Source organism: Crocuta crocuta, unplaced genomic scaffold (assembly GCF_008692635.1).
Source record: "Crocuta crocuta isolate KB4526 unplaced genomic scaffold, BGI_CrCroc_1.0 scaffold591, whole genome shotgun sequence".
Taxonomy (NCBI): domain Eukaryota; kingdom Metazoa; phylum Chordata; class Mammalia; order Carnivora; family Hyaenidae; genus Crocuta; species Crocuta crocuta.
In genome coordinates this window covers 708,059-729,840 of record NW_027528213.1, presented here as the reverse complement: position 1 = coordinate 729,840, position 21,782 = coordinate 708,059, and the positions used below count along the sequence as shown (strand labels likewise).

At 36.3% G+C, this 21,782-nt stretch overlaps 1 protein-coding gene across 5 annotated transcripts in view; it reads right to left on the bottom strand.

Moving 5' to 3' along the window:
• GRIA2 (glutamate ionotropic receptor AMPA type subunit 2) overlaps nt 1–21,782 on the bottom strand; it is a 155,151-nt gene that overhangs the window by 72,959 nt on the left and 60,410 nt on the right. For all 5 annotated transcript variants that reach the window (XM_077753039.1, XM_077753036.1, XM_077753035.1 and 2 more), the window contains exon 3: nt 3,607–3,846. In XM_077753039.1, coding sequence (XP_077609165.1) covers nt 3,607–3,846 — 240 coding nt within the window. The remainder of the gene's footprint in view (nt 1–3,606; nt 3,847–21,782) is intronic.

Below are 21,782 nucleotides of genomic sequence, written 5' to 3'. Positions count from 1 at the left end.
ATTATAAGTAATATTCTTCTCTCCATGGATGAACTTAAACTGATATCAATTTACATGGTTTCATGACTTGATATTATCTCATCACTTCATTTTCATTTAATATTTCCAAAGTACTAATAAAGTCACCCAAAATGTTTTGGGTTCTTGTCACAAGTATATAAACTCATCCATCTTCACCTGATCATTTCCCAGAGCTTTTTGTTCTTCAGTATCTCTCTTCAAATACTCCAGTTTCTCGTTTCCTATTTATGGCAGCTGTTGTCTACATGAGTTTTCTCAAAAGTTCAGTTTCACCTAGAGGGAGTCACATTGAGGGTGAAGTACGGCCCTGAGGTAAAAATGCCACCTTCAACCTTGTCAAACAGTGAAGAGAATTCAACTTCTGATTCTTCAATTTAGCAAGTGAGAATTGGATTTTAATATCATCTCAAACTTACAATACACAGATGCTCGGGGCACCTGGGTGGCTCAGTTGGGTAAGCATCCAGTTTCAGCTCAGGTCATGATCTCACAGTTTGTGAGCTTGAGCCCCACATTGGGGTCTTTGCTGTCAGCACAGAGCCCACTTCAGATCTTCTGTCCCCCTCTTTCTCTGACCCTTCCCTACTCACACTCTCTAAAATAAATAAACAGATAAATAAATAAATATTTTTAAAAAAATATACAGATGCTTGACTCATTCACTTATTAATTCTATTTATTGACTATCAGCTCAGTTCCAGTATTATCTTAGGTCCAATGTGTACAATTAGGAACTGTACACCCAGTGTCATGGGTACTGCCTGGACATTGCCTTCCTGGGGCTTATACCCAGAGCCAAATAGAAGACATAATGTTTGGTCTGTGTGTGACTAAAACAGTCCCTGGAGCATAGTAGGAGCTCAGTAGCAGTTCTGAGTAAATGAATGAATACTACTATTAATTATAAATTGTGACAAGTATTATGTAGGAAAAGAAGAGGCTTCTTTGAGAGAGAATAACAGTATGAAATGCAGCTCTCTGAAAATGCTATCTCTGTAAGCTAAGACACCAACGAGGAGAAAGAACTAGAGATGTGTGCGGAGATTTGAGGCGAAAGAGTTTGGTTTGGTGCACCTGGAGACCTGAAAGAAGGTTAATTAGATGGATTTAACTCAGTGAGGAAGCAGGATAAATTGCCAGGAATCAGACCTTAAAGCCATGTTAAGAATTTTCAACTGTATCTTCCTTTTAATGAGAAGCACTTTAACCAAAGGAGTGATGAGGTCAGAAAAGCATTGGAAAGCATTTATGTATTCCCAGCTACTTTGTGGAAGATGAATTAAAGAGAAGCAAGTGTGGAAATGGAGAGGAAGAGAGAATGAACACATGGTGGAGGCCTGGCCTGGAGTGAAGACAATGAAAAAGAGCGTCCAGAGAGAAAATATGTTTGGGTGGCAGAAATCACAGCAACAGGATGCAAGGGTGAAAGAGGTACTCAGAATACTCCCAGACAGCAGGGCAGGCTCATTTTATTAACATAACAGAGTGCTTAAGGAGTTGGCAGAGGGCAAGAGGAAAGGCTATGAATAAGGTCAGTTTTGTAAGATCTTTTATCACATTAATGAGAAGTATGCTTCCGAATCATCCAGCGCGTTGCAATCCATATTTTCTCTCAGTGGTTCGGTTTTAGTTTTTCATTGCTCAGAGGAATAGCGAAGCTCTCCCTTTTCAAAGCAGGGGGGAGAAGTTGTTGACATAGCAACTTTTTCCAGCTTGTCGAGTGCTGACAGGCTTTTCCACTGGGTGTTCTGATTCCCTGGACCCGGAGGAGGGGCAGAGAATCAGACGCCGAGCTTGAGCACTCCAGATGGGGCTGCTGCCTACAAACTGACTACAAACTGATCAATGGAGAACTGACTGACAGCTGGCTCTCTTCTTGCCTGCCCTTGCAGGTTAACAAGGTGCCCTATCTTGGTCGAAACGGGCTTCTGGTTTTCATTTGAACCTTTCAATATCACAGGAAGCAAGCTGCCGAAGGAAGCACAGCTTGGTACTTAGGTGCTCTTAAAATAGTGGTTCTTAACCTTTCGGGGTTTGGTTATGGATACTCCTTTTAGAAAAGTGTATATGCAAACATGTGCACAAAATGTTCATACAACTTTAGTAAGTAGACACACCCACTGAAGCCAAATCATAGACCCAAGAATAGTTAACATCTGAGATTCCAAAGAAAATAAAAACACCACTTTGGAAAGATATATGCACCCCTATGCTTATCGCAGCATTACTTACCATAGCCAAGATATAGAAGCAGCCCGTCTTTACTAATAGATGAATGGATAAATAAGATATGCTATATATACAATGGAATATCACTCAGTCATAAAAAAGGATGAGACTTTGCTATCTGTTACAACATGGATGGATCTAGAAGGTAGTATGTTAAGTAAGATAGTCAGAAAGAGAAAGACAAATACCACATGATTTCACTCATTTGTGGACTCTAAAAAACAACACAAATGAATAAACAAACAGAATCAGAATCTGTAAAAAAAAAAAAAAAAAGCAGAACCAGACCTATAAACACAGAGAACAAAGTACAAAGTACAGAAAACAGAATACAGAGAACAAACTGATAGCTGTCAAAGGCGAAAAGAGTGGGCAGTTGGGCAAAATGGTGAAGGGGAGTGGGAAATACAGGCTTCCAGGTATGGAATGAATAAGTCTTGAGAATAAAATGCACAGCATAAAGAATGTATCAGTGGTATTGTAATAGCGTTGTGTGGTGATAGATGTAGCTATGCTTGTGACCTTGGCATAATATACACAGATGTTGAATCACTGTTGTACACGTGAAACTAATGTAACATTAGCAACTATAATGTAGCAACTATACATACATAAATATTTAATAAAGAACATCAGGATTCTATGACATATAAGTCAAGCAGGTCTCTTATCACCAAACTTTGCAACAAGAGATGTCGGAAACACAAAGGAAATAACTCCTCCTGAAAAAACAACTTTATTATGATGAGCCAAGATTCCATCCGACTGGTGTGCTAATCAATAATACCTTATCATAAACCTAAAATTATGGGTTTGGTGTCAGAAGACCTGTGTCAAACTGTACCAGTTGCTCAAGTGGATCGTGAGCAAGTCCTTCAACTTCTCGAAGATTCAGGGATGTCATTTTAAAGCACGGTTAATAACAATCATACCTGCCTGATAAGATTTTTGCATGTAAAAATATTTAATCGTTACTAATTTCTTTAGGAGTTCTTATTTATGTATTTATTCATGTTTTGCTTAAACCCATTTTCAAGGCAGCCACTTAACTGACTAGAAATTGTAGTCCATAGGGCCTCAGCTGTTGATGCCAGAAAGTGCTATTAAATGACAACTAAGCATTAGCACATTGAGTCGACAGAGTCTATATCTTTAAATTGTACATTCACAACTTTTATTTTAACTGTTAATATGTTTCCCAAGTTTCAAATTGCATTATTCAGTTACACAGCAAAATTAAATCAATTGACCCTTGGACTTTAATACGTTTGTGTAGCTCCATAACATCATACATAAGTTCCAAGTGTAGGCTTTGAATTTGACCCGTTACAAAGACATAGAGATATGGTCACTCACCTCTGTCACTGTCATAGAGATATGCAAACTTGTCCCACTGATAGTATTCAATCAAGCTAAGAAGTGCTCCTTTGAGGTCAGGTCTCATCTGAATGACAAATGGATGTGTACCATCTGTTGGGAAGCTGGGAGTGATGAAGGAGACATGGAGCGTTCCACAAAATGATGTGATGGTATTTACAGACTTCTTATCATAAAATCCAAAAATAGCATAGACTCCTCTTGAAAACTGGGAGCAGACTGAATAAGAAAAATAGAAAGAATAAATCATTGAAATTGGTATACAATCACATAGATTTGCTTAACACTTCACGCCCTTTCGGGGCGCGTGGGTGGCTCAGTCGGTTAAGAGTCTGACTTCGGCTCAGGTCATGATCTCCCAGTCTGTGAATTCAAGCCTTGAGTTGGGCTCTGTTGCTGGTCAGAGCTTGGAGCCTGCTTTGGACTCTGTGTCTCCCTCTCTCTTTGCCTCTCCCCTGCTCAGGTTTTCTCTCTCTCTCTCTCTCTCTCTCTCTCTCTCTCCCTTCCCCACATAATAAATAAACATTAAAAAACATAATGCCCTTTTATAAATATAAAATAATCAAATTGAAAAAATACAGTTTATATCAATGATCCATCCAATGTATGACCACTCAATGACTTAGCACTCTCTTTGAGGAATTCAAAGAATTATATAGCATTAAAAAGTAATTTTGGCTACAAGAAAATATATACATTACTCTTTAATAAATCTTGTAAGTGGCAAGTATTTTCGGAAAGCCCTATTGAAAAAAAATATAAGTAAAAATCACTACTTATAAGAAGAACAAATTGCAGTTACCTGCCATTTATATACAGTCATAATATCTCATTGCCTCTAATATCTAATTCTTTAAAAGGATTTATTGTGTTAATGACACTTTCACACTAGAAGGTCAGAGTGCACATGAAATGTTGTAAGGCAGACAGAAAGTTCTTTAGGAAAAAATAAATGCAAGATTCATATCATACACAAGGAGACATATCACCAGAAAGAGACCTCTCACCTTGGGTCTCTCAGTCAAGTAGCAACTAAATGGAGTTCTGAACTCCTAATTTTTATCTTTCTCATGGACTTAACTTACCTGTATGTTCTACTCATACAAAACAAAGAATATCACCAAAATACTTTGACTTAGGACCATGATTCTTAAAAAAAAAAATAACATTTTATTTTAAGTCCCCATTGTTCCACAATCCTTTACCTTCTAGAGATATTTTTATTTTAGTAAATGACATATGAAAATGCCTTCTCCGATCCCCTCCCCCATTGTCATACCATCACTAATTATTGCTTATTCTAATACCTAAAGATACTCAAATGTGGTCCACTTATTTGTATCTCCATTCCAATCATCTAGTTCACTAACAGCCCATACATACACTGTACTTGCCTTGTGCCTGGCATGATCTATGGTACATTAACTCATTTATTTCTAAATAGAACTCTTGAGCCAAGAGCTATTATTATTCCCAAATAAGAATTTTGATAGGAAAGTTGAAACAGGAAGATTAACTTATTTGCCCAAAGTCACACAGCTAGTAAGGGAAAGATGCTGTGTTCAAACTTAGGCAGTCTGGAGTCAAAGTCCATGCTTTTAAACAGTGGATAATACTGCTTTTCTCAAATGGATTGCTGGAAAACCCACCCAACTTCCTTTCTTCTTCCAGTATTTCCTTTCCATTCAATTCTCCACAATATGGCCAGAATAATTTTTTGAAACACAAATTTGAAAATATCTCTAAGAGAAGCAAGGGTAACTTTGTCTGAGACTGATTCCTCTGAAATTCCGTATAGAAACCTCTGAAATTCCTCATGCCACAATGCTTAAAACCAAGAACTCAGGCCAACCACATGGCTTTAAATGATTGCATAGCTGGTATTTTTTTTAATCTCAAGGGTCGACTCAATCCAAGGAATGGAAATAAACTATCCAGTAATATAATCTAACAATTTAGAGCATAATGCCAACCATCCTCTCAAATTAATCCCATTTAAAGGATAAGAGCAATACAATCTTATTTAATTTTATTCCTTTACAGAAATAGAATATCTGTAGAAAAATAGATGTGTTTTGTGAATAAAAGCATAGCTAAAATACATACAGATTCTAAAAACCAATTCCAGACAATCAATACATAATAGGCAATAATTTTTAGCAACTATTATATGATATAAAAGGAAAGGAAAGTAAGATAGGCTATTTCCTTGAATGGCTTTTATTTATCAAATATTCTCCTTTTCCTTTACATATTTACTAACCTTCAACTCACTTCTGTCTTTCCAACATAAGGTTTCTAGGATTTATAGATTATATCTGACATCTCCTTTGTTACCAATCTTCTGTAGAGTAAGTCTAATATGTCTCAGAAAACAACTCAGGAATATATTTCTTTAAATTTCAAACTTTAACATAAAATAGAGATGAGATTTCTGCCCTTTATTTATGTTCATATTTTGTCCTCGTCTGAGTACAGAAGTTGAAAACAACCTTTAATGTGCTTCACTAGGCTCATTCTTCACGTAAGTGAAAAAACCCCTTTCATCGTTAAAACCCTTCTAAGCAAATCCTGTGGTGATTTATTTGTACATAGATATATGTGTACTGACATGTACATCTTAAATCTTAAGTTTGTTCAGAAGTTGATGATTCCATATGACATATAAAAAGTGGAAACTGCTATAAAATTCTCTCTGGGTCTGTTGTACTTCATTTCCTGTGAAGTGTTGGGATGTAATCTAAATACTACAGGAATATCGGGTGCTCTGGTTTATTAATGAGATCTCTTCTTCTCATCGTAAGTGAAATAGCGTTTGGGGTGGGAACAGCAGCCACAGCATCGGCAGAATGCTTGATAAAGGATGCCCCTGTTTGAATGCATAGACAATCTTAATAAGGAGGCATACCTTTCATTTTCCATTTGTTATAGACTCTGAAGTGAGTTGTCAAGGGGCCTCCTCGTTATAGTGGCCATCTGGAAACACTTGGCTTTGGCCCAACAACAGGCTCAGGCTGTACAAGACTTCACAAGAAATTACAATTCACCTGCTTCAAAAGGCACTTTTTTTTTTCAGGCAATTCAGCTAATTCTCCAATAAGCATAGTTTTTAACAATGCCCTTTCTTTCCTGACTATCCTTTCTTCCTTCCAAATCTTTTCCTTTATCCTTTACTTCTTCATGGTACATATTCAATGGTCTATTTGTTGATATCTTCTTTTTTTCTAGATATTTCTCTTTTAATGTCCCTTTGCTACACATACAATTAACGGTCACTTGGTCACCATGCTCATTTCCCTCTCAGTCACTGCCGCTGTTCCCAATCATTGAGATTTATAACCAGGAATCAATCAGAATGCTGACTTGAGGTGAGGTATTTTGTGTATCATCTCAAGATTAAAAAGCAAACAAGCGAATAAAAAAAAGAAACAAGAAACAAAACTTCACGCCACACTTCTAACATTCCATGCCCGAAGTACTCAAGTATCTTTGCATTCTGCTGATGCTTTTCCCAATATAACACAGATACAAGACCCTATTGACATGATACATAAGAACATAAGGTGCACTGCCTCGAAATTACTCCTCACTTGATTAGAAATAAAATTACTCATTGTGATATCAACTTTATTTCTCAGCAGTCCATTCAAACTTTAAAGCTATTTCCCTAACTTCTATCCATTTTCAAAGACAGATTTACTTGTTGCTGAGAATATCCAAACAATATGTCACAAGCGGTAGAAATAATTCCAAAGATAGCTTTCTAAAATTAGTTAGACAATAACAGCACACTACATATATGCCTTTTTTCCCTACATCATCTCTGGAAGCAGAGGAAGGAACAGAAAAGCTCGGTTTCACCTCTAGCTCCATGGCCCATACAATTACCATATGAGACACTATTAAAAATTTCTGAATGATATGATGATTAATATTAGAATTGCATTCATGTCTTAAGACTCAAAACTGATTGCAGAGTAGTGGGTAAAGATGCTCTTCCTGAGCTCTACTTTAATGAAATATTTATTATCAACTTTGAGAAACTCAGCAAAGGGAAGTCCTTTTAAAGACACGTTAGGTCAAACAGCAGAAATGATCATCTCCTGGGTGCAAGTAACTTGCTGATTATTCCACTTTTTATTACAAGCCCAGATGATATAAGCCAATAACAATGCTGATGGTGCATCCACCTCTCATCTTTTCCTCTTGGGTCATTCTGCTCATTGGTGCTGTTAATGTAGCATACTCGATACAGTCTGGAGAACCTCGCATAGTTATTTAGTGGAAATGGAGAAAAAGAACAAGCCATGTTTTATTTTGGTTTTACATTTTTTATACTAAATTGCCATTCACTTCAATGAAATGGCATAGGCTGCTTTATAAGCAGGCATGGTAACAGCCCCTTTGCAGCCTGGGCAAAGTCTGGTAAAATCTACATCACCAAGCAATCCTGACTTCAAAATATGGAGCCCATTGAAAATATCACTTCTCCTTTTATCACTAGACTTCTGACATTTACCCCTTACAAGCTTTGACCCTCATTTTACTATTAAGATTTCCTTATCATTTGTCAGTAATGATCTCCTAGTCACTAAATCCAATAACCTTTTCCTCAGATCAAGCTTTCCTAGCTTCTCTACATTTATTAATAAAAACCTTGCATCTTGAAATTCTCTCTCTCTCTCTCTCTCTCTCCCTCTCTCTCTCTCTCCCTCTCTCTCTTTCCTGCTCCAGTTAGGCTTATTCTCCTCCAGTTCCTTCTCCACACTGCTACCAATGTAAAATCATACCATCTTGGTACTTTTCCTCTACCTCTAATTACCTTTCACTGTCTTATCTTTTTTTTTTTTTTTTACATCCCAAATTAAAAAGGCATTCTCCAAGGACCAGTCTTCCAATTATTTGTCCTTCTCTTTTTACATCTTATCTCTTAGTGGTCTTATTCCTTTTAGCAAGGTCAAATTCAGCTTGTTATGTATGCTTCCCAAAACTTCACTGGCACATCCGTTGTCTCCTTTTATCTATTTATTTACTGAACAAATACATACTGTAAACATTTGATGGGCTGAACATGGGATTAGGTTTAGAAAATGCCACAGCAAACAAGATAGATACAGTCTACCTCAGCTAGAATTGCCAGTTTAGCTCCAATCCCTCACCCTCCCATATCATTCATTGGAAAATGTCTAATTCCTTATCATTCTACTATATCCATATAAACAGGGTTGGGGGGAAACCTGAAAATTGTACCCTACAAGTCATGTGTTTGTGTTGATTTTTTTTCCTTTCTGATCATGGCACCGTGAGTCTTCTAACCATTGGTTATTATTTCAAAATAATTAATTTGTTACTCATCGTTTGTCCTGTTCATGGCATTTCTAACCATCTCCATTTTGTTCTGCACCATCCATTCCACATTCACCACGTATTTTTGAGAACTGACTAGGCTCTGTTCTAGGAATTGGAGAAAGGACATGGAGTGTGACAGGTCAGGTCCCTACTTAGAGGAAGCTTATATTGGATACTTCCTATGTGTTTCTTGCATCTTCGCCTTCATTTTCCTTCTCCCTGGCCCAGCCAAGCTAAACTGTCCCCACCTCCTCTCTCCCTCATTCCATTCATACTCTTGTCATGTTAGTCTTCTTAAAGCATATCACAGAAAGACATTCTCCAAGGATCTGTCTTCAGTTGTTTTTCTTCTTCCTTTACAGTCTATGTCTTAGTGATCTCGCCCCTTTTAATAAGGTCAAATTCAACTTCTTGTATGTTTCCCAAATCTGAACCATCACCAGAGTTGTCTCCCTTTTTCTGCTTATTTACTGAGAAAATATGTACTGTAAATATATTGTATCTTACTAAGCAGCAAATATACTGATTACTGATTGTAATATCAGTAATATATTTATACACACACTATAAATATATTGTATATGATTCATTTTTAAAGCACATATTTTCAAGATTATTTCATATGTATTTCCTTGTCATTATAATTTTTAATTAAAATGTTTAATTCTTGGGGGAATCTGGGTGGCTCAGCTGGTTAAGTGTGTCACTTCAGCTCAGATCTTGATCTTGTGGTTTGTGAGTTCAAGATCTGCATTGGACTCTGTGCTGACAGCGTGGAGCCTGGAGCCTGCTTTGGATTTTGTGTCTCCTTCTCTCTCTGCCCCTCTCCTGCTCATGCTCTTGCTGTCTTGCTCTCTCTTTCTCAAAAATAAACCTTAAAAAACATTTTAAAAAAAAGTGTCTCTTGACCTACTTGCTTATTATATTCCATTCTCTAATCAATATTGATATTTAACGATTTATTAATCATGTACCAGAATTTTACTTGCCTTTTTTCTTTAGCAGAAAATTCACCAATTCCATAAGGCAAGTGTTCATGTATTAAAATAAAGTGAGGGTCACTTTATTTTCATAATGTGAGGATCACTCTGAAATTCTTTTCCTTAGTCCCCAGCATACAAATTGTCACCAAAACTGCCCCTTTGACTTCTCAAAGCTGTACTCTTCAATTTCCCCTGGCAATGACTTAATATGGTCTTCAAACATATATTGACTAGATTGCTGCAATAACTTCCCAAATAGCTCTCTTTATAATATCTTTCTTTTTTAATGTTTATTTTTGAGAGAGAGAGAGAGAGAGAGAGAGCACGCGAGCAGGGAAGGGGCAGAGAGAAAAGGAAACGCAGAATCCGAAGCAGGCTCCAAGCTCTGAGCTGTGAGCACAGAGCCAGATGCGGGGCTGGAACTCACAAACCATGAGATCAAGACCTGAGCCGAAGTCAGACACTTAACCAACTGAGCCTGAGCCACACAGGCACCCCATAATAAATCCCTTTCTTACCATGGCAGACATAACCCTTCTGCATACAATTCATCAGTGTCTCCCCATTGCTTAGAGAATAACAGACATGACATTGGTCAGGTGTTACCTGTTCTGGGTGGTACATGCCTCTCCTACATGTGATTCTAAAGCAATCTGCATTTCTGCCTGTTAGCCTGGGTTATAATTGTCTGTCTTTTCCCATGAACTCTGAGCTAAGTGAAGGCAGAGAACAGAGTGCTGTTTATCTCTCATACTTGGCACACAGCAGGGACTTGAAAAATGTCATGTAATAAAATACCAGTCCTTCCATGAAAGGTATCCTGCTTACCATCAACTGAATATGATTTTCCCTGATTATGAACCTCATCAACACTCTGCCTTTACCTCCTTCATGGGAGTTATAGTATGAGGTACAGTATGCTTGAGTGTGTGTGCATGCATGTTATTTGTGTGGGGGTGGGGAGTGCGGATTTGTGACGTGACCTCCTTAAGAACAGGGTTCAGTGTGAGAGCAAAATAAGAATACCGAGATTGGAAGACAAGTTTCAACTTTCCTTGGTCATCTGGTAGAGGAATCACTGAGCCTGAGCCAGTTTACTAGTCTATTCAGTGAAGATACTAATTTATCTGCCTAACATAGAGGGATGGTTTAAAGTTTAAATTAGATAGTACAGAGAGAAGTGCCAGGGTAAACAGAAGTCACTAAATAAATGTACTAGTGACAAAAAATCTAACCATAGGGATTTTTGTATTCCCTGAAAAACTCAATTCAGGAATTTTCACAAGAATATCATCAAATATTTGTCAAACAAACATGTGATCTGCACCAACTGGTTAATCACAAAGATATAAAAGAGCTTCTTCTGATGAAATCTCATTTCTGTTGGTCCTGGGGTAGCAGTGTCAGAAGAATAATTTCATACTTTACCATCATATTGCAAAATAAGTAGTATTCATTTAAAATTACCTGTGAAATTTAGACTCTCAGTTCTCATCATAGGTAAACAAACTCCATGATCATTACTATACGAAGACAATCCTTGGAGTATCTGTGCAATTTTATTATTCTAAGCTTTCATGATATATTTGATATATGCAGACGTTGCATCAGAGAGATAAAGTCACTTATCTTAAAAAAATAAGTAGCGCAGGATGCTCTTGGAAGGCTAAATGAAAGAAGTGAACTTCTTTGTCTCGGACGTATGTCCAGTAATACATTGTGCACTTGAAAATAGCCTCAGGTGTCCTCACAATCTCAAATGCCTCCCTTATATAATTGAATGGGCTTGTTCAAGCCTGGGAACTTATCATAAACAACAAATATTCCTTCAAAAAAACATAATTCTTGTACCAAAACGGCACACGTAACATTTGCTTTCCATATAAAAATGCAGGGGGATATTAAAAATAAAACTACTTTCCTTCTTCTTTCCTCTCTTTTGGGAAAATTTAGGTACATACAATAGGCTGTTTTCATGAGATGGAGTAAAACTATCTACTTTGCATTCATGGGATTATTTCAAAGTTCACATTATCTACGGGGGCACCTTCTTTTACTGTCAGTTGACAGAAGGGATCTCCCATTTGGGAGCTGGAAGTTGGCGCCTCTTACCAAACTCTCATCTCTTCAAAAGCCTCCCCCTCTCTCTGTCCACTCCTGTCCCTTAGAGGCCAGCACAGTTCCTAGCAAAGACACTCAGTATATAGCTATTGAATGAAACACTCAATGATTCAAAGAAAATGTGAAGAATAATACACAGACACCGCAATGACATGTTCTATAAATCGCCTCGCTGATGATTTTTCCTTTAGCCCTGCCACAAATCTTTACTATGACAAATTGCTTCTCCTCTGCATATATTTTGAGCCCATTTTTCATATAAATATTAAATGTGATGCAGCAGCATCACCCAGGAGTAGAAGACTATGAAGTTGTAATAATACATTTTTTCCTTCCCTCTCACAAATATTTATTTTTCCTGACCTTCGTGTGATGCTTGCTGAGTGAGGTGAAATGTCCTAGGTTTATTGCTGTAGCCCATATTATATGCAGTTTTAAAAAATCTATAACAGTTATTCTGGCTTCATTCATCATCGGGGATAGCAAGCAATAGTAGAACTGCCAGTAATAGGCGATAACTCTTATGTGAATTTTAATGATGGGTTCCGGACACATAAATGAAAGAGAATTACCTCTGTTTATATAAGATGCTATTTCACAAAAGATAGTCCCATTCTTCTTCCTTGGACATATATTTCCTCCTCATAAATACACAGAGCTCTACTCTCTGCTCTATGTAAATTCTGGGCACTGCACGCCCTGATAGGATTTGAATGTTGTGGATGAAGAGCGCCAGGCGGAATGTCTGGGGGCCTGGCATCTAATCCCAGCTGTGACACCAGCCAGCTGTGTGCTTCTGGCAAATTGCAGCTTTCAAATGTCCCAGTGTCCTCGGAGGTCCCATCGAGCTCAAACTTGGGCCTGTACGGCCAAACATCACCGAGAGAAATGATACAAAATGTCAAGTAGTGCCTACTTATTATTCATCGCAAACTTAACTCCTGTAAAATTGAGTGTGAGATACGATAGCTTTTTGCAGATTAAATCCTACCATTTGCTGCAAGTTTATTAATCTTTCTCCCTTTTACTCTTTCTTCTTTTTATATTTCTTCTCCTTACCATTTATCCTGTTTCTTCTTTCAATTTTTTGCTTTTCTATTTCATGTCTATCTCTGCCTTTTGCCTGCCAGAGATGCCCTTGAGTAGACAGCCACTCTTGATCTTGATGCCTAAAGAAATGTCAGGTCTCTTAGTATCTTATTGTAATTAGAAAAGTACAAAATGGAAGGACTATGTTTTGCCAAATACAGATTTGATGATATTTCAGTATAAATAAACATCTTAGCTTTTGTGATAAAAATCTTTTTTAAAAAATTAAAAAATAATTTTCAAATAACTAGGTTTCTATTTAAAAGAACCTTCCATTAGGTGACATGTGAAAAAAGGAAAGGACAGAACTTTATTGTCTTTCTTGTCTGGATACTCTCAAATTAGATCTGATAACTTTCTTGCTTTTGGATGGTTCAAAGTGTTTCTAAAGCTTTCACAGGACTTTCTTGCTCACCCCTTTGTTGGCAAGTGAGAGCGTTTCGCTTATATGCCTTAGAGTTTATATGTTAACTCATAAAGGTTTATTAAACGAAAAAAAAGTGTTTGAATATCATATAACAAGCAATTATGTAAATGTACTAAGAAATGCACTGGGCCGTTAGCCTACATTCCTAAATTGCTAAGTAATCGGAGGACTTAACTTCAGCACAGTGGACTCACTCACACTTGATGCATGGTCCTGATAAAATGATGACCTAATGTTTGTTAGGAACATGGTGCTCTGTTCTAACATTGTCCAAAGGTTTTGCTTTATTGTTATAATCACGTCAACAAGAGGAGCAAGGAGAGAACTAATGGTGTGAAGAGTTTCCTCAGGAAAAGGTTAGTAAGTTACTTACATTTGGGCCCTTACATTTGTCTTAATAACATAAATAAAGTGCTTATTACTCAAAAATAATAGGAACAGACTCTTACACAAACTTAAATGAGTGTATTCATTAAAAGGCTATCATTCCCTTTCACTCCCTACTTTTCTCAGAAGCAACCCCTATTAACAACCATTTGGCATGGATACTTACACACCTTTAGTTCTGGTTAGAGTTGATTTTGTTTGTTTGTTTCTGATTTTGTCATATTTTTAATTAACGAGAGCACAGAACAATTGTCCTGTAACTTGCTTTGACATTTAACAAATAAATTACCATGTTGATAGAGACTTAGTTCATTTTTTTAAACTACTCCCTAGTATTCCGTGGTTTGGACATCTCACCATTTCATCAATATTCCTTAACTAAAATATATAGACTGTCATTTACAATCTAAATACAGTATTTTTGTTACTATAAACAAACAAATATACTATTTTGCAGCAAACATGTCTATAGATTCGCTCTTGTGCACCTATGCTAATATTTCTGCAGCATAGATTATTAAAAGTAGAATTACTAATGGTATTTTTCCCTTAGCTAGAACAAATAATACTAAAATATGTATGGAACTATAAAAGACTGAATAGCCAAAGCAATCTTGAGAAAGAATAACAAAGCTGAGGTATCACAATGCCAGATTTCAAGATATACAAGATATGGTACTGGCACAAAAAATAGACACATAGATCAATGGAATAGAATAAAGGGCCCAGAAATAAACCAACACTTGTATGGTCAATTAATCCATGACAAAAGAGGGAAGAATAAACAAAGACACAAAGGCAGTCTCGTCAAAAAGTGGTGCTGGGAAAATTGGTCAGCTACATGCAAGAGAATGGAAATGGACCACTTTCTTACAAGATACACGAAAATAAACTCAAAATGGATTAAAGACCTAAATGTGAGACAAGAAACCATAAATCTCCTAAAAGAAAACAGGCAGTAATTTCTCTGACATCAGACTTAGCAACATTCTTCTGGATATGCCTCCTCAGGCAAGCAGAACAAAGACAAAAATAAACTTTCAGGACTACACCAGAATAAAGAGTTTTTGCACAGTGAAGAAAACCATCAACAGAACAATAATGGCAACCTACTGAAATGGAGAAGGTATTTGCATATGATATATCCAAGGAGGGGTTAATATCCAAAATAGAAAAAGAATTTATATGGCTCCATACACACAAAAAAAATAATCCAATTAAAAATGTACAGAGGAACTGAGTAGACATTTTTCCAAAGAAGACTTACAGAAATGCAAATCAAAGCCACAATAAGATTCCCCCTTACACCTGTCAGAATGGCTAGAAACAAAAAGACAAGAAATAAGTGTTGGAGAGGATGTGGAGAAAATAGAACCCTTCGGCACTCTTGGTGGGACTGTACATTGGTGCACCCACTGGGGAAAACAGTATGGAGGTTCCTCAAAAAACTAAAAATAGAAATACCAAATGATCCAGTTAATTCACTACTGGGCATTTACCCAAAGAAAATGAAATCACTAATTCAAAAAGGTATATGAACCCCTAAGTTTATTATAACATTATTTATGTAATCTATATACATTATTTACAACCTTTATTTATTTCCATTATTTATAGCCGAGATATGACAACAATCCAAGTGTCCATTGATAGATGAGTGGATAAAAAAGATGTGATACACACACACACACACACACACACACACACACACACACACATATACATAGTCATTTATATTACACAATGGGGTATTACTCCCTCATAAAAAAAAAATGATGGGGGGAGGCTGGGTGGCTCAGTTGGTTAAGCGTCTGACTCCTGATTTTGGCTCAGGTCATGAGAGATTGGGATTCTCTCTCCCTCTTTGCCCCTCCCTCCCTCTCTCTCTCTCTCTCAAAAATAAATAAATAAGCTTTTTTCAAAAAATTATGGGATCCTGCCATTTGTGACAACATGCATGGACCTAGAGGTCATTTTACTAAATGAAATAAGTTAGACAGAGAGAAACAAATACCCTGTGATTTCACTTATATACACAATATAAAAACAAAACATGAATAAACAAATAAACAACATAAAGCAGAATCAGTCTTACAAATACAGAGAACAAACCAAAGTGGAAGGGGTTAAGGGATAGGCCAAAGGTCACAGGTGAGAAATACTGGCTTCCACCTACAGAAAGAATAAGACATGAGGATGTAAGGCATAGCACGGGGACTATAATCAATTGTATTGTATTAGCATTGTATTGTGTCACTTGGTGGCACAATGATGATTGTGATGAGCATAGCATAACATATAGACTCATCAAATGACTATGTTGTACTCCTGAAACTAATGGAATATTATGGCTCAACTATTCTTCAATAAAAAAGAAATAGAAAAAGAAAGTGGGGTTGTTTTATTGAATGTTATGCTGGATAAAATGTTATCAATGCCATCAAATCATCACCCAAATACAGTGTACTGATTTGCATTTCTGTCAACAAAATGAGATAAATTCTAATTTTTTTTTGGTGTTCTTCACCAGTAGCCCAAATTTTTTATCCCTGTAATGTTTTTCTAATCTAACATGTGATAATAGCATTTTACTGTTGTCTTAAAAATGACAACTTAAATTTTGTACCCTTGTGATAGAAGCTGTTACTCAGGGTTTTTCAAATATCAGCTCTTTTAAAACTCATAATATCTACGTGGGACCTAATATTATACACATTTTACAGATGAAAAAACTTGAAAACAAGGTAAGTAATGTTCTAAGATTAACACCTCTAGAAAATGATACCTTGGGGGTCAAACCCAAGCAGCTGGACCCCGATCTTGCCTTTTAACTACTGTACCACATACCTTGTGGTAACCAGGAAAATGTGGATTTCCATCATTAGTGAGAAAGTGCATTTATTTATATATATTCCTCTTTTAATGACCTATTCCTATATTTTACACATTTTTTACTATCAGGTTACCACCTAAGTTTGATTTCTTTAATTGCCTATCTGTCTAAAGGTCTTATTTTTTCCCTTCCTTTCACTTTTCTCTTTTACTTAGTATATAATGATATTTGTAACCAAATTCTCAGTCTTTTCCTCGATGATTCCTAGATTTTGTGTCTAGGAATAAGGATTCCTTTTGTATAATAAGGATTTGCCATCCTAAGTTTTTCAACCTTTTTAATGTGTGATTTCATAATTATCTCAGTCATAACTAATTCTTCTAATATTAATATTTGGATTTTATGTAAGGCAGTAATCTAACTTTGTTTTCACATGGATGTTCAATTTTCCAACTCATTTCACTTAATTTTACTGATCTTCTCAACTTTAAAATGGTACCTTTTTTTGTGTGTCTTTATTTTATTTTGAGAGACAGGGACGGGGGGTGGGGGGAGCAGAGAGAGAGGGAGGCACAAAATCTGAAGCAGGCTCCAGGCTCTGAGCTGTCAGCACGGAGCTCGATGCGGGGCTTGAACCCACAGACTGTAATGTGAGATCATGACCTGAGCCGAAGTCAGACGCTTAACCACCGAGCCACTCAGGCGCCCCTAAAATGGTACCTTTATCATACCCAAGTTCCCTTTTGCGCTTAGGTCTATTTCTCAAAAGGGAAACAAGTGTTTTTAAAAATAACAATTTTCGGGGTGCCTGGGTGGCTCAGTAGGTTAAGTGCCCGACTTTGGCTCAGGTCGCGATCTCACGGTTTGTGGGTTCGAGCCGCATCGGGCTCTGTGCTAACAGCTAGCTCAGAGCCTGGAGCCTATTTCAGATTCTGTATCTCCCTCTCTCATTGACCCTCCCCTGCTCACGCTGTCTCTCTCTCTCTCTCTCTCTCAGAAATAAATAAAAACATTAAAAAAAATTTTTAATAACTATTTTCAATAGTTTTCAGTGTATTTTTGCAAAGCTTTCCTACCTATTGATTTATATTTTTTCTTCCAAATGTTGGTTGGAATTGGATTGAAAGACACATTAATTAGCAGAGATTAACATTTACAATCCCATTAGCTGTATAGCCAATATCTATTGACTCAGAACTGTTTTATGATTTTCAGTAAAGCTTTACACTTTTATTCATACCTTGCACACTGCTTAATAGGTTTATTCCTAGACACTTTGTGGCTTCATTACCATTGTTTTTGGAAAACATTTTTGTTTATAATTATATTTGGTACTGCTAGTAGATAGGAAAGCTATTAGCTTTAAAATGATACTTTCATATCTAGTGATATTATTGAGCACGTTTATCAGCTCAATGAGCTTTTGGGTTGATTCTCTGAAATTTTTCTATGTAGAAAAGCCATTATTTTTGTAAGAATTTTACTCAGTTCACCTTTGGACCAATCTAGTTTCTCCTTATTTTTGTATTTGTTACATTTTTTAAATTAATAATAAATTAAAAAGCATACACCATTATCAGGTTTCCATGCAATGAAAATTGAGTGAGAATCTGAATAATCATCTGATACTTTTGATCAATGTATAAAGTTAAACCCTTTTATATAGTTCATAATTCTTTCTTTCCCATAATAGACTGGCTTTTAAAAAGCCCATATATTGTATGAACAATGTTTCAACTTTCCATTTCACTGTGTGGTCCACAGAAAATGAAAAAGGAGAAAACATAATATAAGTTATATAGCATCACTATTTTTAGTCGTCAGTATGGTTCTAAAATTATTCATACCCTACTCCCAGCATACCATAAATAAATAGGCAAAATAAAGATTAATTAGTCAAGCACTAATTCTCCATTAGTAAGAGCCAGAAAATAAAGAAAAACTATTCAGAGTCATGAAAGCAAGTGGACAGCAAATGATTGCTGAAAAAGAGGCATTCAGGAAAGACAGCACAAAAGCTCAGTGTAAATCAGTATTGCAATAACTAATGTCTACGAAAAACAAAGCTGGGAAAGATAGAAATGAGTATATGACAGCTAATCACAAGGAAAAATATTAATATTACATATATCTTACACTTACACCATACGTTGTTTCAGCTGCACATGATTACTGAAAATAGGCACATATGAATTCAGTTAAAGCTATCATTTCAAAGATATCTAAATGAATAGATGCCTTGTTCTGGAGAACACATGTAATTTTGTACATAAATCACAGAGTAAATTGAAGATTTGGCAATTTTAAGGTGGTTAAATGAAATGCAAATGGCGAAAACATAAAGCAGAAATAAAAATCTATCCTAGAGTCGGAAATGCTCCGGTTAGTTGCCTGCCTTTTTCAGAGTCACTAGATTGTTGCCAGGTCCCGACCTGATTGTTCGTGAAAACAAACAACAGAGGAGGACCAGAATTTCTAAAATAAATTCTTAATGAATCAAAGAATATCTGATTTTTTTTTTTTTTTTACTGTTAAGAACAATGTTATATGTCATACTTCAGGAAGGATAACAATGATTCTTTTGTCAATGGGAACAGTGTAAGTTAGTAAGTAATGCAAAGTAAGTCTTAGCACCAAAGTCAAGAAAACTACAGCATACCTTATGGACAAATATATACACAAAATGGTTGGCCTCCTCCTATGAAACGGTTCCTTCTGGGGTAAAATAATAGCAGTGATGTAACCAGCCAAGGATGTAGTTTTATGAACGCTAATCTTTCAGTGTCCAAAAATATTAACAAAAGGAGAAACCTATATATATGTGTGTGAGCAAAACTTTCTTTTATGCAATATATTTCATGTTCTCAAAGAATTCTAAGTGGCATTGACCAAATGCAATCATAATCTAATTTGATAAGACTTTGCCAAGTTATTTGTGAAGTTATACAGGATTTTTTCCTAAGATAAAATTTCCCTTGGAGTAAGTTGGTATATTATGTTGTATATCACTGTTGTATCATTGTATAAGCAGAATTCATGCTTTAATGGAATATAATTTTTTAAAAAAAGAAAAGACCAAACCTGGAAATAAGTAAAGTAAGTCTGATCTCTACATGACCATTGTTCTTTGAAGTAAGAACTAACACTTAGGTAAAACATTATGTGCCAGAAACTCTTCTTAGAGTTCACATATATCAAATCATTTAATCATCCCAACAAACTGGCATATAGAGAGACTAAGTTTCCCAGGTTCACACAGCTAGTGGGAGCAGAGCTAGAATTTAAACTCAGATAGTCTGGAATGAACTAGAAATGTCTCACAAGGGGGGAAAAACAGTATAATAGATGAGAAAATGAATCCCAGAGTAGTGACATCTTAAGTCAAACAGGTATGAAGGAAAATAATCTCTCCAGCAGTTTTTTTAAAGTTATTTCCTAATATATATTCTTAATGCATGGACCTCTAGTGTGTGTGTGCATGTGTGTGCGTGCGTGTGTGTGTGTGTGTATCTTCATGCTACCCTATGGCATGTATCCAAAATAGGTTAAATAATGCAGCTAGAAATTTTATTTATAGATATTTATAATTTAAAGATTTTATCTTTACTCTGATTTTTTTCTACTAACAAGTCACAAGAAAATAATTCTAGGATAACAAACTAAATGAAGATAAGTATTCATATATGAATTTAGTTACATAAGCAGGGTATATTATTTTCTTTTCTGTATTTCTACGTTCTGAACAAAATGAAATGGAGCATGGCAGGAATCACCTGATATAATCACCATAACCACATCAAATAGTTAAGCAAAACCTTATGAATTCGATCTCGCTAAACAACTGTCACAGGTGGTTTAATTTTCATAAATATAACATATCCCCTGGGGGCACTGACACACTTATATACACCTTCTTTCTGCAATGCTCAGGTACTAAAACCTAAGGCATTTATTTCTTATTATTATATAAGTCCTTGTTTGCTTATGTCCACATTATTCTGGAAAAGTTTTTAAGAAACATATTTAAATTATATCTCTTAATATGGAAGCAATCTGAGTGTTCATTGATTGGTGAATGGATAAGAAGATGTGGTATATACCACACAATGGAATTTATTCAGCCATAAAAAAAGAAAGAAATCTTTTCATTTGCAATGACATGAATGGAGATAGAGAGTTTAATGCTAAGTGAAGTAAGTCAGAGAAAGACAAGTACCATATTATTTCACTCACATGTGGAACTTAGGAAACAAAACAACTGAGGAACCGAAAACAGGAGAAGCAAATCAAGAAACAGACTTTGTTTTCCAGAGTAGGCTCCACACCCAGTGGAACCCAACATGGGGCTTGAATTCATGATCTGGGGGTCAAGACATGAACTGAGACAAGAGTCAGACGTTTAACTGACTGAGCCACCTAGGTGTCCTAAGAAACAGACTCTTTATTATTAACATTTATTCATTTTTGAGAGGCAGAGAGAACACAAGCATGGAAGGAGCAGAGAGAGAGGGAGACACAGAATCCAAAGCAGGCTCCAGGCTCTGAGCTGTCAGCACAGAGTCCAATGTGGGGCTCAAACCCATGAACCGTGAGATCGTGACCTGAGCTGAAGTCAGACGCTTATCTGACTGAGCCACCCAGGTGCCCCAAACAGACTGTTAAGTATCGGGAACAAACTCCTGGTTACCAGAGAGGAGGTGGGGGGGAGTGGAGGAAGTAGGTAATGGGAATTAAGGAGGGCACTTGCGATGAGCATGGGGTGATGAATGAATGTGCTGAATCACTATACTGTACACCTGAAACTAATATTACACTGTATGTTAACTAACTGGAACAAAAACTTGAAATAAATAAATGAAAAATACATACATATATAAACAAATAAATAAATTGTATCTTTAAAAAAGCCCACATTCAGAGAGAGCATTTTTCTTCAGTTAGAAGAGTCATAACCCGACTGATTTGA